This window comes from Armigeres subalbatus, chromosome 3 (assembly GCF_024139115.2).
Source record: "Armigeres subalbatus isolate Guangzhou_Male chromosome 3, GZ_Asu_2, whole genome shotgun sequence".
Taxonomy (NCBI): Eukaryota; Metazoa; Arthropoda; class Insecta; order Diptera; family Culicidae; genus Armigeres; species Armigeres subalbatus.
The window spans coordinates 141063636-141079954 of record NC_085141.1 but is presented as its reverse complement, the minus strand read 5'-3'; the positions used below and the strand labels follow the sequence as shown (position 1 = coordinate 141079954).

Below are 16319 nucleotides of genomic sequence, written 5' to 3'. Positions count from 1 at the left end.
TCAGTTTACACAATCAGTTTTATTTCCGCATAACATAAAATTAGTGAGTACAGTACAGTTCAAGCACAGACAAACAGACATAACACATTGAACATTCACTCATCAAATTTATCGTCGTTCAAACACTAACGACATCTGTTGATTTCAGTTAGCTGGGCAAATCACGAACCAGATGGCAAAAGTGAGCAAACGTTAAACTAGAGCAAATCTGATGCCCACGCCACGAGTGATCGATTGGCCAACTAATGATTATTTGAATTGATCAATAAATCAGTGAACGATGGAAATTTGACGAGTGTTGTCTGTTTGTCTGTGGTTCAAGGAACTAAAACAAAAGATCATTAATACGAACAAACAGATGGAGTGACACATCGACTTGTGAATGGAGATGAATCGCCATTGCTTCCCTAGCAGCACACATGTTCCGCATGAGCCACTGCAACTTATATGTGACCAGATTCAGCCCCATCAAGTTGCTGCAACCACTTCTGTCTAACTGGTGCTGCTCGGGTTATTAATTCCTAGGATATTAATTCATGCATGTAATTGTAATTTTTTCAACACTTGGTGATACACCTTCTCAACTTCCTGTAATTTAACGATTTTGTATATTAACTAGATTGTAAAAATAAAAGTAGAATATAGAATACCCACCTTGTATGCTGCATGAAGCTGCTCGATTCTATCCTCCAGCGTTGGTAGAATGCTGAACGCACCGCTCACATCAACTCCTTTTTTTTGCAGTCGCACTAGTTCCCGACGGTTCTTACTATCGTTTAGATTAAGCCGTTTTTTTACCTCCACTCGGTACTTCCTGTACTCTACATCGTTTTTAGTGTCGGTGACTCCCAGTCGAAGAATCTCATATATTATGCGACACTGCTTAGGATTGATCTTGAACTTTTCCTTAGCATCTTTGAGCATGGTCTTCGAAAATCCAGCTAGTAACTTGTCTTTCGCAAACGACGGCAGCGTCATGCAGCGCTTGGCATCCGCCACGGATCGAATATGCTGGACGACCTCCGTCGGCTGTTCGTAGGTGATGTCGGCAACGTTCTCCTTCGACACAAAGTATTTAAACACCGTTCCCTCGATCAGCCTTGAAGCGATGCCCAACTTTTGAAACGGGGGAAGCACTAAAATCTGACTAACCCGTGGCCTAATAAATTGCGGATATGAGAAATACTGATATACGGTAAAATATCCAGCGATGGCAAAACGGGTTTCATTATTGTTGTTTGAGTATTTTTCGTACACCATGAAGAACAACCACAAGGGATCGTGTTCCACTCGGCTGAACGCATCAATAAACCAGAAGGAGAATGACTCCAAACGGGAGTGGAATTTCAGAAACTCCTTATCAGTGACATCACTCATGTACACCTCAAAGGTTCTGGTACAACCGTTCGAAGTTCCAGAATTTATTTGGAATTCATCCACCTTCTCCCCGAATGGTTTAAACGATTGTGATTTAGCTTTCACCACCTTCTTGTACTCCTCCAAGTTTGTGTAATAGCAACCGTCCTCCACTATTTCAGCAAGAGCTTTTTCTACGTCGTCGGCTTTGATGCCTTCGGGGCAAACATCCTCGACCTATAAATAATGAAAGATGTAAATTGTTATCCCCGCTTTACAGTGCCCGTTCTATCGAAATCTCCAACTTACCTTTTTAGAATACTTTATGTTGAAGTAGATATCCAGGGAACTGGCCGTGAAGCATACGTCAATTTGCAGATCTCGGTACCCAAAAATGCTTTCCTGTTCGCCGAAAATCTGGTGTGCCATTTCCGGGTGGAATGCGACCGAGTCGTCTTCGAAATCTTCCTCATCGCGGATCAATCGAAAGCGGGTGCATTCGATTGCATCGGTAACGAAGTTTTGCAAACTGGATATGGCCGTCATCGTTCGGAGTAATGGAATAATGCTCTCTGCAAATATGTCAATAGAAAGATTGATCTTTTGGATCCTTTTTGAAATCGCGCCAAATATTGTTTGTGGAGCCGTAACCTCAACCAAGAGATAAATAGGATTTCCCATTTGAAGACTGATCATAAAAATGGTCATATGCCACTTACCTGGAGTTTATTGGGTGATTTACTAAATCAAACAATCAATTAATTTATTCATATGTATTTGATCGTAGAAATTTTATTTTTATAGCAATAATTATAAAATTAAACAAAAATTCGCACAGGAAGGTCGCTATACTTTGCTAGTGATGTTTTGTGCGTTTTACGTCAAACGATGACACTCGGCGCACCGAGAGCTTATATGGCGCAACATCCAAATATTTGACCTTCTGTTAAAACTCAGCGACCGTTTCGACATCTGGTAGTCAGATTGAAAACTATGACAAACGTGATGGGCACAGACAAAAAGACGTAGACGTTATAACATGTGCACTGGAGAAAATACCATCGACCATATGACCTGTGATATGACTTACGATAAAAGATATTTTAGTTACTAGATAAAGATTGTCGCTGTCGTCGCTGTCCGGAACATCTTTTGCTGGCGAGGATAGGGGAGCTAAATGTCAAAGAAGGAAAATCCATACGATTTGACAGGTATGTACCACACGTGTTTCGGACAGCAGAACAAAGGGAACAGTAGCGACAATATTTATCTAGTAACTAAAATATCTTTTCTTACGATCAATCTGAATTTGATTGATTGCGCGTATCACAACTAGAGGCGCTAGCGTTGTGATCCTTCGATTTTGACATTTCACTCAACCGCCTTCTGGTGACAATGTCATATTTACGAAACATTATTTCTCGGGTACTTATTCAAAAGGACGTATGTTATTTTGTAAACAAAGATTCATACGTCGATTTGTCCAATCTGATGGTACTCCCACGCAAACCAACGCCACTAACAGGTAGCCGAAACCCTCCCCCACCTGTCGGAGGTGATGGTTTGCGTGAGTGTGCCTTTAGAGGTAGGTAATGGACGTTCGAATCTTTGTTTACAAAATCACATACGTCCTTTTGAATAAGTACCCGAGATTTCGTGTAACATGCGCGCAAGATGGTAGTAGAGAAAAGATATTTTAGTTACCAGATAAAGATTGTCGCTGTCGTCGCTGTCCGGAACATCTTTTGCTGGCGAGAATAGGGGATCTAAATGTCAATGAAGGAAAACACATACGATTTGACAGTTAGCACAGAGAACAGACATGGTGGCTCGAACAAAATTTCTCTCAACACATGTGTAAACAAACTAACCGAGCCTCAACGCCATCGACGTCGACATTGCAACTCATAATCTCATTTTGACAACATGATGGCGCTGGTATGCTCTTGCATGCATAACGACACTAACGCAGAGTGGCATTTTTTGATGACGCTAGCGCCGATTCCAAATTTATTTAAAATGTACAGTAAATAGTTATCACAAATTTCTTACAAAACATGTGTAAACAAACACACCGAACCGCAACGCCATCGACGTCGACATTGCAACTCACAATCTCATTTTGACAACACGATGGCGCTGATATGCTTTTGCATGCATAACGACACTGGTGCACAGTGGCATTTTTTGATTGTTTATTGTTTATTGTTGTTATAATGATCATCCGACATTGTATGTTTGTCTTAATGAATCTTAACTCTAAAAACCTAAATTCTACGATCACTTTGTCAATCGAAGTCAAAATTCGAATACGTCTCGTTGAATACGATCATCATTGATCGAATTGGTTCATTCAGGTCGTAGTCATGGTGTCGTCGAGGCAAACGGAAGAAAGCACTAGAACCACAGAGAACAGACATGGAGGCTAGGACAAAATTTCTTGCAAAACATGTGTAAACAAACAAGCCGAACCTCAACGCCATCGACGTCGACATTGCAACTCATAATCTCATTTTGACAACACGATGGCGCTTGTATGCTCTTGCATGCATAACGACAAAAGATATTTTAGTTACTAGATAAAGATTGTCGCTGTCGTCGCTGTCCGGAACATCTTTTGCTGGCGAGGATAGGGGAGCTAAATGTCAAAGAAGGAAAATCCATACGATTTGACAGGTATGTACCACACATGTTTCGGATAGCAGAACAAAGGGAACCGAAGCGACAATCTTTATCTAGTAACTAAAATATCTTTTATAACGACACTAGCGCACAGTTACATTTTTTATGACGCTAGCGCTGATTCTGAACGGGATAACGGCGACATTCCAAAGTTATTTCAAAATGGACAGTTAAAAGTTATCACAACATAGTGAGTGCAGCTTCAACGTCTGTTCTCTGTGCTAGAACGGAACGTATACACGTAAAAAAATAACCTTATATGTTATGGCAAAAAAACATTCTAAAATACTTATACTCTTCATTATGCCACCTAATGAATGATCCCATATCAAAAAGCTAATAACATTCATAAGTTAATGAAAAGTATAAGTTTCCGAATGTATGTGACTAATGCGATGTATAAGTTTTTTTCTTATACATGACATTAAGCGCCTGCTTTGGCAAAAAAGTATTAGAAATATTAATAATAAACAACATTAAATTTTTTTACGTGTACGCAGGCACATTGATGTCCATTAGCGCCAAAATATTGGGGGCATCCGCTTCTCCAACCAGAACTTTGGCAACAAAAATCGCTTTCGCGTTTCTCCTACGCTGTCTTAGAGTTTCGATGCCAATCAATTGACATCTGGCTGCATACGGTGGAAGGTGCGATAGGTCATTCCAGGGCAGAAAACGTAGGGCGAATCTTATGAATTTTCGTTGCGCAGATTCAAATCTTTCGATCATTGTTGCTTGATACGGATCCCATACCAACGAAGTTGTTTCCAGGATAAGACGGACCAACGCAACGTATATTGGTCACGAAATTCTTTAGTGATTTTAGACACAAACTCAAGTTGACGACGAGCTCGCTCGATTACTTCTTCTTGGTGTTCTTTGAACGTCAGCTCGGCATCCAGAACAACTCCAAGATTGCGAACAGAAAAAGCACGGTTTAGCGGTTCATCACCGATAACGTAGTTGTGTATGATCGAGCACTTCTAGCGATGGAAACTTATGATGGAACACTTTGGCACGCTCAAAGTCATGTGATTGGCTCGACACCAGACGAGAAGCCCATCTAAGAGCTCCTGCAGCTTGATGCAATCCGACGGTTGATTAATTACAACATAATTTTTCATGTCGTCAGCATATAAAATGCAGTAGCCTTCACAAATGTACATGACTACATCGTTGAAAAAGAGGGAGAAAAGCAACGGCCCAAGATTGCGTCCCTGTGGTACACCAGACCCGTTTGTGAACCAATCCGAAACAGATGAGCCTATTTTTACAGCCAGTTTTCTATCACACAGATAGGATCTGAACAAAAGATATTTTAGTTACTAGATAAAGATTGTCGCTGTCGTCGCTGTCCGAAACATCTTTTGCTGGCGAGGATAGGGGAGCTAAATGTCAAAGAAGAAAAATCCATACGATTTGACAGGTATGTACCACACATGTTTCGGACAGCAGAACAAAGGGAACCGAAGCGACAATCTTTATCTAGTAACTAAAATATCTTTTATCTGAACCAACAAACAAGCCGAGAAGAAAAGCCCAATTTTTCGAGTTTTGCTAAAAGAATCGTGTGGCTTACACGATCAAAAGCAGCTTTCAGATCGGTGTACACGGAATCAATCTGCTTTCCTCGACCAACATTCCGCATTTCCCGAATTCAATTAGATTGGTGGTAACGCTTCGCCCCGGGAAAAAAAACCATGTTGTTTTGTGCTGATGTAGTGCCTCACGCGGGAGAATGTGTAGCTCGAAACGATGATTTCCATTAGCTTCGAGCACGCGCATAAGGATGTAATTCCTCGATAATGTTTTATGTCATCTTTAGCATCTTTTTTGTGCACCGGAAACATGAATGATTTTTTCCACAGAGTTGGAAAACAAGATTGTCGCAACGATAAGTTGAGAATGTGATTACTATGTCTTAAACTTGATTATGCATATGTACAACATGTGATAGATTTAGTTCGGAAAAGGTATTGGAGGGTAACCGCCCCTTCGGTGGGGTTTGATCCCACGACCCCAGTTCGCATGACAGGTGCTTTCCCTACTAAGCTACGAAGGACCTCCGTCGTCCATCGCAGCTTAGCGGGTACTGATGAAACCAAATTCCCAGCGCCAGGTACCAGCCGATCTCTCGCAATACATTTTCAGAACTAACTCTCTCAAATGTATTTTTGTACACATGTCAACCAAGTAGGATGAGTATTTAGCAGGGTTCATAATGCTCACTCAATCTCAGGAGCACATGATTTTCCCTCGCGACAGTTTTCGGGGAGAAATCGCTTTTCGGGAAAGAAAAACAGCCTGGAGAGTGATAACAATTTTTCGCTCACTTCGATTGCCGCTGAACGTTGGTTTGCTCTTTTTCTTTCATATTCGGGTCTTTTCGTGGCATCATCAATGCAAATGGTAGTAGCTTATGTGGAACAAATAACTTAACGCTTTCATACAGATAGCGTGGTGGTGTGGCTAAAGTAAGCGCATCCCCACAGCTATTATTGTTACTATTCTGGGTTCGAATCCCGGCGCGGCCATACAATTTTGTAATTGTTCTGCGATAATTCTCGCGAAAAGTGAGTGAGAGGTGAAAGTAATGAAACGAAAAAGGATTTTCATCTAATAGGCAAGATTTTCGTTCATCTTCCAATGCCAATTCTAGAGAAAAGATTGATGGGTGAAAGATGATCCTCAACATAAACAACGAAACAAGATTTTCCCTTGGCCCGAAAAACGCTTGCTTTGGTCTCATTGAAATGAAAAGTCGAAACCCTGGTATTTAGTATTGTCCGGCTCCTACTGCGTTAATACCCGGCATATAGGCAATTAACTTTGAATGTACTGATCTCGAGTGGCGATCTCTCTTCGCTTGTGTGGTCGGGTTGGGATCTGACGACCAAACTGGCACAACCTCACACAACCCTACTTCATTGAGCGCCGTTGCTGATGAAGCAAGTGTGTAGGAGCCGGACAATATTAAATACTCATCCTACTTGGTTGACATTGTGTACAAAAATACATTTGAGAGAGTTAGTTCTGAAAATGTATTGCGAGAGATCGGCTGGTACCTGGTGCTGGGAATTTGGTTTCATCAGTACCCGCTAAGGTGCGGTGGACGACGGAGGTCCTTCGTAGCTTAGTAGGGAAAGCACCTGTCATGCGAACTGGGGCCGTGGGATCAAACCCCACCAAAGGGGCGGTTACCCTCCAATACCTTTTCCGAATCAAATCTATCACATGTTGTACATATGCATAATTAAGTTTCAGACATAGTAAATAATTTCCACTCCGGGTGGCTTAATACCCGGCATATAGGCAATTAACTTTGAATGTATTGAGAATGTGTTTAAGAGGCGCTATCAAATTGGCCGAGCATTTCTTAAGAATACTGGCAGGCACTCCATCCGGACCTGGTCGGAATGACATTTTCAATTTAGACAGTGCAAGCAACAGGTCTTCAGCAGTGATAGTGAATGTATCTGCATCTATAATCTCACTCGGGACGAAACTCAGTGCAGCCGTTGATTCACTGGTAGCTAGTGGACTGTCGAAAACCGAAGCGAAGTATTTAGCAAACAGCGAGCATTTTTCAGCACATGTTCTTGCAGCACGATGATCCAGATGCATAGCAGAAGGTAGTCCTGTATCCTTTCGCTTGGAATTAACAAAATTCCAGAACTGCTTAGGGTTGCGCTTCAGATTGCGTTCAAGTTTTCGACGATAGAGCTTGTTATTCAACGATTTGTAACGATAACTGCAGATTTTATAGGTCTTTTTGCTTGACATCGGAGGGTCCGATATGTACGATGAGCCGCATTTCGCTTTCTCTTGAGGTTTCTGAGTTCACTGTTAGACCACGGTGGTTTCACAGATGGACGTTGCAAAGGTATATAATCGCCGAACACGTGATAGAGAATTTGGTAGAAATTTTCCACGCTATCGTCCACGTTGGTGCTTAGGCATACAGTGGACCAATCAATTTCTGCCAATCTTTGATTCAAAGCATCGCAATTTGCCCTTTTATAATCGAGAGAAGCGAAGTCTAATTTGTCGTCAGGGTTTATAATCTCAGTAGAATTAAAGCATTCTTCGATAAGCAGACAAGCACAGGACCGGGAAGACTGCTGAACGCTGGCAGGAAGGGCTCGACTGTGCTGAGGGGAATAGGGGCCTCCTTACGACGGGCAGGCATGCATCCCGGTGATGTTTCATTTATGATTGAAGATTGACACGGAGTAATTTGGCTAAAAATGATGACCTCATCAGGTAGTGAATGATGTGTGCTAAAAACGTACTTGCCTAGAATGGCAGACTGGAAGACCCTTTCTCCTGACCCATACACAGGACCGGGACGGCTGTTGTACGCTGGCAGGAAAGGCTCGACTGTAATGAGGGGATATGGGGCTTCCAACATGCTAATATCGGTGCGTCCCGGGGTGAAAGTCTCTAATTGGGTCCTAAAGCCCTACCTCGTTTATGGTTGCAAACGATAGTGCATCGGTCAAGAATATTTGTACCATTGTTTTAAAAATTCTGGTAAAATTCTAAATCAGTAAAAATAATATTTTTGTGTTTAAGACATTTTAAGGCAAATTTTGGGCTGTGCAACATTTCAGAACGAATGAACCATCAGCCCAAAACGTCAGCTTCTTCTTTTCTTCTTATTGGCATTACATCCCCCACTGGGACATTGCCGCCTCGCAGTTTAGTGTTCATTAAGCACTTCCACAGTTATTAACTGCGAGGTTTCTAAGCCAAGTTACCATTTTTGCATTCGTATATCATGAGGCTAGCACGATGATACTTTTATGCCCAGGGAAGTCGAGACAATTTCCAATCCGAAAATTGCCTAGACCAGCACCGGGAATCGAACCCAGCCACCCTCAGCATGGTCTTGCTTTGTAGCCGCGCGACTTACCGCACGGCTAAGGAGGGCCCCCCCCAAAACGTCAGCCCCATATATTAACTGTCAAAGGTTGAGTCAAGTGCCCTGCGGTGTTTTGCTAGTGCGTTTGAATCCGTACGTCAAACAAGACCGAAAATGTCGAGGAAGCATTTTTCATTTATTTTTCAATTTCAAATTAAACAATGTTCTTTTCGATTTTTGAGTCTTAAGAAAAACTGACACGTTTAGAATGATTACCTTCATCGTTCCCTGAAAGAAAATCGAATATCGATGCTTCATTTTAGGACCCAACTCAGCTCCATCACAGGGGTGATAGATAGCGAGGGCGAAACATCCTGCGGCTGCAGCCGTGGCGTCAACGGTTCCCTGCTTTTCAGTGGATTCCGAAATTTGTGAACACCATAGTCTTCGAACTCACGGAAAAATAGCCCTTCAGGCCAGATTGCAAGGTCTAAGGGAAGATCCATAAAGTACGTCACGCAAAAATTGGCGATTTTCAACCCCCCCTCCCCCCTTCGTCACACTTTTTGTATTGAAACTCTAAAATTTTTGTATGAGCCGTCACGCTGCTCGGAACCCCCCCTCCCCCCTAGGAGCGTGACGTACTTTGTGGATGGCCCCTAATGCCATTTCCTTAAGTGAGGGGTCTAATCCAATCTTGAAGGAAACGAAGCTTAACGTACTGATGTCCTTCTCTTTTGCAACAAGCTTCACAATATCCGGATCGATATCCAACGCTAGGTTTGATTTAACCATCGCACAAACCGCATCATTAGCTACATCCGGTCTTACACGCAGAAGAGTCTTGCAAGATTGAAACAACTATTTCGATTGTTGCACCAAACTACGTGCATATTGTTGTTTCAATCTTCAACATTGTTGTTTCAACGATGATTCATTCCTTCTTTCAATTGAACATTATTGTTGTTTCAATCCTGCATCGCATGATTGAAACAATAATAATATCGTTGTTCTGGCAACTATTTCGTAATATGAAAAACCTGTAGAAACTGATCAACATAAATCATTCTGTCTACAAGAAGTAAGTATGGAGCAGAGGTAAGGTGGATGACTCTTACTCCCCTTGTAACTAGTTCGATTCTGCTTCTGTCACATTTTCCTATTTTGTTGATGTCATCGTAGTGTCGATAAAGTAGTTTCGTAGCATTTTCGAAAGTGAAAACAACCATAAAAATAGTTGTTTTCTGATGTAACATTTGACAGTGACAGCTGAAAAGCATGGTTGAAACAAATATATCCGATAGTTGAATCAACTATTCGCGCATGGTTGATTCAATTCTATTTGTGGTTGTATCCAGAGACGTTGTAATTATATAGAGACACGCAGAGAGAATAAAAGCAATTCTGGCTTCACGGCCCGCAGATATAAACAATCCTGTGCGATTGGCAACATATAAAATTGTGAGAACTTGAAGTGACTCTCAGTATGAGGAATTATTTCATTTGCCTCACCTCCATATCCTGCCTTTTTAGCACCATTGCCAAATATTCAACAACAAATATAATTAAATATAATATTTAAACTTGCTATGAGAACTCTGAAAACAGCTTGATTTACTTAACTTTTCAAACTTTTTCATAATTTATATAATGTTGATGACAATACTTATCTCGCATTTAGCATCGATTGGTAATGTTTGTTTACTTTGCTCGTTTGGTACCGTTCGATTGGTACTTTCGGCTTCACTCTTCGCGGGTCTCTATCTATAAACAACGTCTCTGGTTGTATCAACCAAAAATATTGTTATTCATAAATCAATGCAAAAATATTGTTGATTCGAAGCAAAATCAGGTTGATTCTACCACATATTTTTCTCCGTGTATTTTCGAAAGATACAACCAAAACTTATTTTCGTTTTCTTTGTTGCATATTGGGACAGAAACAACATTTTCGGTTGGTTGTTTGCTGCCGATTCGACATTTTTCAGATGGCATCATATCAAGGTCGCGTGGGCGCTTGTTTGGTCTGCACAAATCAAGTTGCGGCCAACGATTTGTAGCAGGTGTTACAGGCAGAGCGGATGGTTTTGAATTTAATCGATTAATTTCGGTACGCAGCTCACTGATTGCAGTTGTAAGCGTGGAAATCGGGGACTGTTCGTCAACTCGGGATGATAATGCTCGAAAATGACCGTTTTCGAACAGTGCAGCGCATTTATCACACATCAAGAATAAATTATTTGTATGCGTGGTAAAATAATTCAGCATCGCGCGTGTAACACCACCGGTGCATGTACTCATATGGAATGAATCTCCGCAGTAGCCACGACAGAGAACAACATCCATGCCTGTGATGGGATCGCAACATTTTCCGCACATCTTAGCCATATCGAGCGCCTTCGAATAGGCAACGTGAGAACGATTAATGTAGAAAGCTTGATGGCAGAACTTGATGCTGAATATGTTTGGCAGCTTCCAATTTTTCCTGGTAGATAGCGCTTCAGATAAAAACGAAGAGCGGGAGGGCAGCGAGCTTTTACTATTTATTATGACGGTACACAAATTGAACACTTTACGCACTCAACAATAATTGGGTCCTAAAATGAAGAATCGATATTCGATTTTCTTTCAGAGAACGATGAAGGTAATCATTCTAAACGTGTCAGTTTTTCTAAAGACTCAAAAATCGAAAAGAACATTGTTTAATTTGAAATTGAAAAATAAATTAAAAATGCTTCCTCGACATTTTCGGTCTTGTTAGACGTAAGGATTCAAACGCACTAGCAAAACACCGCAGGGCACTTGACTCAACCTTTGACAGTGGGGGGGCTGACGTTTTGGGCTGATGGTTCATACGTTCTGCAATGTTGCACAGCCCAAAATTTGCCTTAAAATGTCTTAAACACAAAAATATTATTTTTACTGATTTAGAATTTTACCAGAATTTTTATAACAATGGTACAAGTATTCTTGACCGATGCACTATCGTTTGCAACCATAAACAAGGTAGGGCTTTAGGACCCAATTGGCAAAATGCACAGTCGACCGACGGAACAGTAAAACGAACGTATAGCCGATACACTGACGCGAAAGGATAACACACAAAAACGAATATTCGAGATATAATAAGCGGTGGAATACAAAATAAATTTGATGACGCTAGCGCTGATTATGCAGGGGATAACGGCGACATTCCAAAGTTATTTCAAAATGAACAGTAAAAGTTTATCACAACATGGCGAGTGCAGCTTCAACGTCTGTTCTCTGTACTTATAAAAGATATTTTAGTTACTAGATAAAGATTGTCGCTTCGGTTCCCTTTGTTCTGCTGTCCGAAACATGTGTGGTACATACCTGTCAAATCGTATGGATTTTCCTATCCTCGCCAGCAAAAGATGTTCCGGACAGCGACGACAGCGACAATCTTTATCTAGTACTAAAATATCTATATCCTATCCCCTATCCTCGCCAGCAAAAGATGTTCCGGACAGCGATGACAGCGACAATCTTTATCTAGTATCGCTAGTCAAGATGAAAACCGAAATGGGGGACTATAGCGAAGTTGGATTTTTCTCGCAATTCGTACGTTAAACCTAACATCGCTAGTAGTGCGCTAGTCTAATTTATAGATAGTGGAATATATAGACACAGAGAACAGACATGGAGGCTCGAACAAAATTTCTTGCAAAACATGTGTAAACAAACACACCGAACCTCAACGCCATCGACGTCGACATTGCAACTCACAATCTCATTTTGACAACACGATGGCGCTGGTATGCTCTTGCGTGCATAACGACACTAGCGCACAGTGGCATTTTTTTATGACGCTAGCGCAGATTATGCACGGGATATAACGGCGACATCCCAAAGTTATTCAAAATGAACAGTAAAAAGTTATCACAACATGGCGAGTGCAGCTTCAACGTCTGTTCTCTGTGATATAGATGAGCGAAGATAAATCCTCTGTCTCCAAACGAACTGTCAAACGTGTCTCCAAACGAGCATGACGTCACGATTTCAATGGAAACGTTAAGGGCTGTGACGTCATATGCGCGTGTGCACGGGCAAAAAAATCGACTCAGCCATGCATTCGCTCATCTATAGATTCTACTATCTATAGTCTAATTAGGCCCTAATTAGACTAGCGCGCCACTAGCGAAGTAAGGTTTAACATACGGATTGCGAGAAAAATCCAACTTCGCTAGTCCCATATTCCGGTTTTCAACTTAGGATTTGGTCCGATTCGCGAATTAAAATCAATTTAAACTTAAAAGTGACAGTTCGGAAATTATGAAATCCCCCGCTCATAAGAAAGGCTGGTGCTACCCAGCAAGACCAACAAAACATCTATCAAAAATGATTCAATATCTGTCAAAAGTAATCTTGCTCCGCGGGCAGGGTTATTTGGAAATTATTGAAACGTCATTTTTAAGTTTAATTTGATTTTAATTCGTGAATCGGACCAAAGCCTAAATCGAGTATACTAAAATATCTTTTGTACTTATAGTATTGTCGGCGTAGCACCAACTTAGAATTCGGAAGTCGGGACTTCCGAACCGAACTTTCTTCCGAAGTTTTATTTGTCAAACTAATTGATGCGTTGTCTAGCGCATCTTTAGGCGAATCCAGCGCACTACTTCCGAAGTTGGGAAAGTTGCCTGTATCTGGAGAAAAATCCAACTTCGGTATAAAAAGCGGTATAAATTTATTCCGGATAGACAATATAGTATTGTCAGATTCCCTCGATGTGATACACTGCGCGGCGTTTGTAATGTTCCCAAATGGGTACTTGCACAAAACTTCACGCAGCGAATGACTGTCGAAAGGTACGGCCGCGCCAAACGATACACCGCAATGCTATTCACCCATAAATCAAGTAAACGGGGTGCAGAAAGCGCGGCGGTACCTTTCCTTAAGGGTTCGCCGCGTGCAATTTTGACAAAATCAGACAATAGTTGCACAGACAAACAGACGTAACAGCTAGAACAATTTGTTTCAAAATCCATCGCCCAGTTATTTTACCACCACCTAACGTGCATGTTGTACAAAACAAATTTTAGTACAACAATGTCAACAGAAGGCGCTAGTGTGAGATGTCAATACAAAGGAATACGATGCGCGCGCCCCTGGATGTGAAACTCGCAAGCAGTTGAATATGAAACGACCGTTGAGCTCATGGTCGATGGGAATTTCCTCAGTGTTACGTCTGTTTGTCTGTGATAGTAGTTTTTGTAGTTTTCAATCTGACTACCAGACGTCGAAGCAATCGCTGAGTTTCGAATCATTTTTCTTTTTCTTTCCGTGCTGGAAAGCGCGTGTTTTTTTTTTCATTTTTGACAGCTTTGAGGTTTAACATGAGACAGAACAGCCCCATAAAACATCCCACCGACTATTCCCCCGATTTAGTCGGTTTTCGTCGGTTGGATCGGCCTACTTTGTATCCGACGAATCGGTTGTTTGTTGCACAGACGCTTATGGGAGCTTTACAGGGGCGTTTAGCGATTAAACAATATATTAAATCGGCTAACCAAATCAACAGATTTAAAGCAATTTAGTTGGCAGATTAATCGGTTAACGTAGTTCAGCACAAAAAAGCAATTAAACCGACGAAATCGCCGATCAAAATCTAGAGAATCGCATGATTAATCAACTAATTCAATTAAATAAGAAAATATAGCCGACGATATCGGTTGATTAATCAACTGGTTCAGTTTAATAATAAAATATAGCCGACGAAATCGGCTGATGAAAAGCAAGTAAATTGCTCGATTAGTAATTATATTCTAATAAAAAGTAGACGATTCCCGATGAAATCGGTTGTTTTTGATCTACTAAAGTAAGTAATAAAACGGGTGATTAAAACGGAAAACAAACGCAACCCGATGAAATAGGGTGATTTATTTTTATTAAATAGATCGATTTTATTTGTTGGAATATCAGGTAGTGTGTGACGGTAGGATGCTGGCTGGTCAGCAAGAGTCCAGGAGGAGCGTCGGAACATTCAGGAGCTGGTCAACAGAGGGTGCTGTGCAAACCTCGGTGCAAACGTCGGATAGAGGCCATTTGTACGGGCAACGGATTGGGCCAGGAGGAATTGTTCGGCGAGGAGGAGCTCAGGACTAGAGGCTCGGTGTTAGGAGGAGCCAGGAGAGTTGCAAGGCGTGCACACTAAGTACATCGGACTGACTAACTTTCCAGTATGCCTGGATTGACGGTAAATTTTTGGTCACGCCTTCCGCCATAGGTCCCGGCTGATGTGTTGATGAGTACAATATGTAGGGTCCAGGGGTGAGAGTAATTTTCCTGGCGTCGATGGTTGTCTTTCGCGCGTACGACGAAAAATAAACGCAAATAAAAAAGTAGATTTATTAGGTAATACAAACATTAAAAACTAATACACACGACAATTCACAATATTATTTTTGAAGAAAAACATCGAACTTTAACTTACAGAGAGTATGCAGAAAACTGGTCATGACTAGCCCATTATCAACAGATTGATTCTGTCTGAAGATCGAATGGCTTCGAAAATTGTTTCATTCAGCTCCCATAAGAGGTTTTCAGCCTGAGATCAACAATTGTATTTTAGCCATAGCTTCAGAGCCCATGATACGGCCAATTTACCGCAGGAAACAATAGGATAGGATTCCTAATCGAATGCAACCTGCTGCGAGCAAATCAGTTAAAGATAAGTATTCAAAAAATATGCGAAACTTTTCAGTGCGATTTTTCGCTTGTGGTATTAGGTACCGACCAAATTTCACACTGAAATAATATGACGGGATGTATTTTGGCCATATCCTCTGAGCCCATTGTCCGCTCCGGCCAATTTTAGGAAATAAGATTTCCCGACGAAACTTTGCGAGTTAAAGATAAGTGCCGCAAAAATGGGCACACATACATACACACATTCATACTTGCCATCGTACTACACTAAATTTTGTAACTTACGTGAAAGATATTCACACTTTAACTATTTTTTAAAATTTTACTTGGTGCAATAATAACAACTGCTTTATAAGTAAACAAAACGCTAAGCAAATGTAATCTATCAATCAATATCCCGATTAAATCTGCTATATAAACACTACTTAATCGATTAATTGATACGTCGATCGAAATAATGCCTAAGAGCCACCCGACTAAATATATCATCCATACCAATGATTTAGTCGTCACCAGATTTAGTTGGCATTCATGAAGGTTGATTTTCACATCACCCGATTACGTCGGTGATAAAAACGGTTGGTTTCGTCGACCCCTTGGTTGACACCCGGTTTCGTCGGTGATAAAAACAATTGTTTTCGTCGACACCCGATTTCGTTGGTGATAAAATCGGTTGGTTTCGTCGGCACCCGACTTCGTCGGTGTATCAGGAAATTTCCCATCTGTCAAATGTTTTATGGGGAGAATC

At 41.2% G+C, this 16319-nt stretch overlaps 1 protein-coding gene across 2 annotated transcripts; it reads right to left on the bottom strand.

Moving 5' to 3' along the window:
* On the bottom strand, nt 1-2233 carry LOC134219526 (histone acetyltransferase type B catalytic subunit). Of its 2 annotated transcripts, none has more exons than XM_062698269.1 (4): nt 2076-2233; nt 1666-1928; nt 655-1593; nt 1-588 (listed from the first exon to the last, which is right to left on the bottom strand). In XM_062698269.1, exons 2-4 carry the CDS (start codon nt 1900-1902, stop codon nt 535-537), a joined length of 1230 nt encoding a protein of 409 aa, XP_062554253.1. In that variant the 5' UTR covers nt 1903-1928; nt 2076-2233; the 3' UTR covers nt 1-534. The 2 variants fall into 2 exon arrangements, with proteins under 2 accessions (XP_062554253.1, XP_062554254.1); XM_062698270.1 differs by having other exon boundaries at nt 1666-1956; nt 2076-2225.
* Between the last annotated feature and the right edge of the window lie 14086 nt (nt 2234-16319).

What these genes read in the sequence shown, in the direction of transcription:
- LOC134219526 (XM_062698269.1), bottom strand. Translation starts at nt 1,902, where the DNA reads ATGACGGCCATATCCAGTTTGCAAAACTTCGTTACCGATGCAATCGAA. An exon ending in ACATAAAGTATTCTAAAAAG is followed by an intron (nt 1,594 to 1,665) that starts GTAAGTTGGAGA and finishes CATTATTTATAG; the next exon opens with GTCGAGGATGTTTGCCCCGA. An exon ending in AGCTTCATGCAGCATACAAG is followed by an intron (nt 589 to 654) that starts GTGGGTATTCTA and finishes GTTAAATTACAG; the next exon opens with GAAGTTGAGAAGGTGTATCA.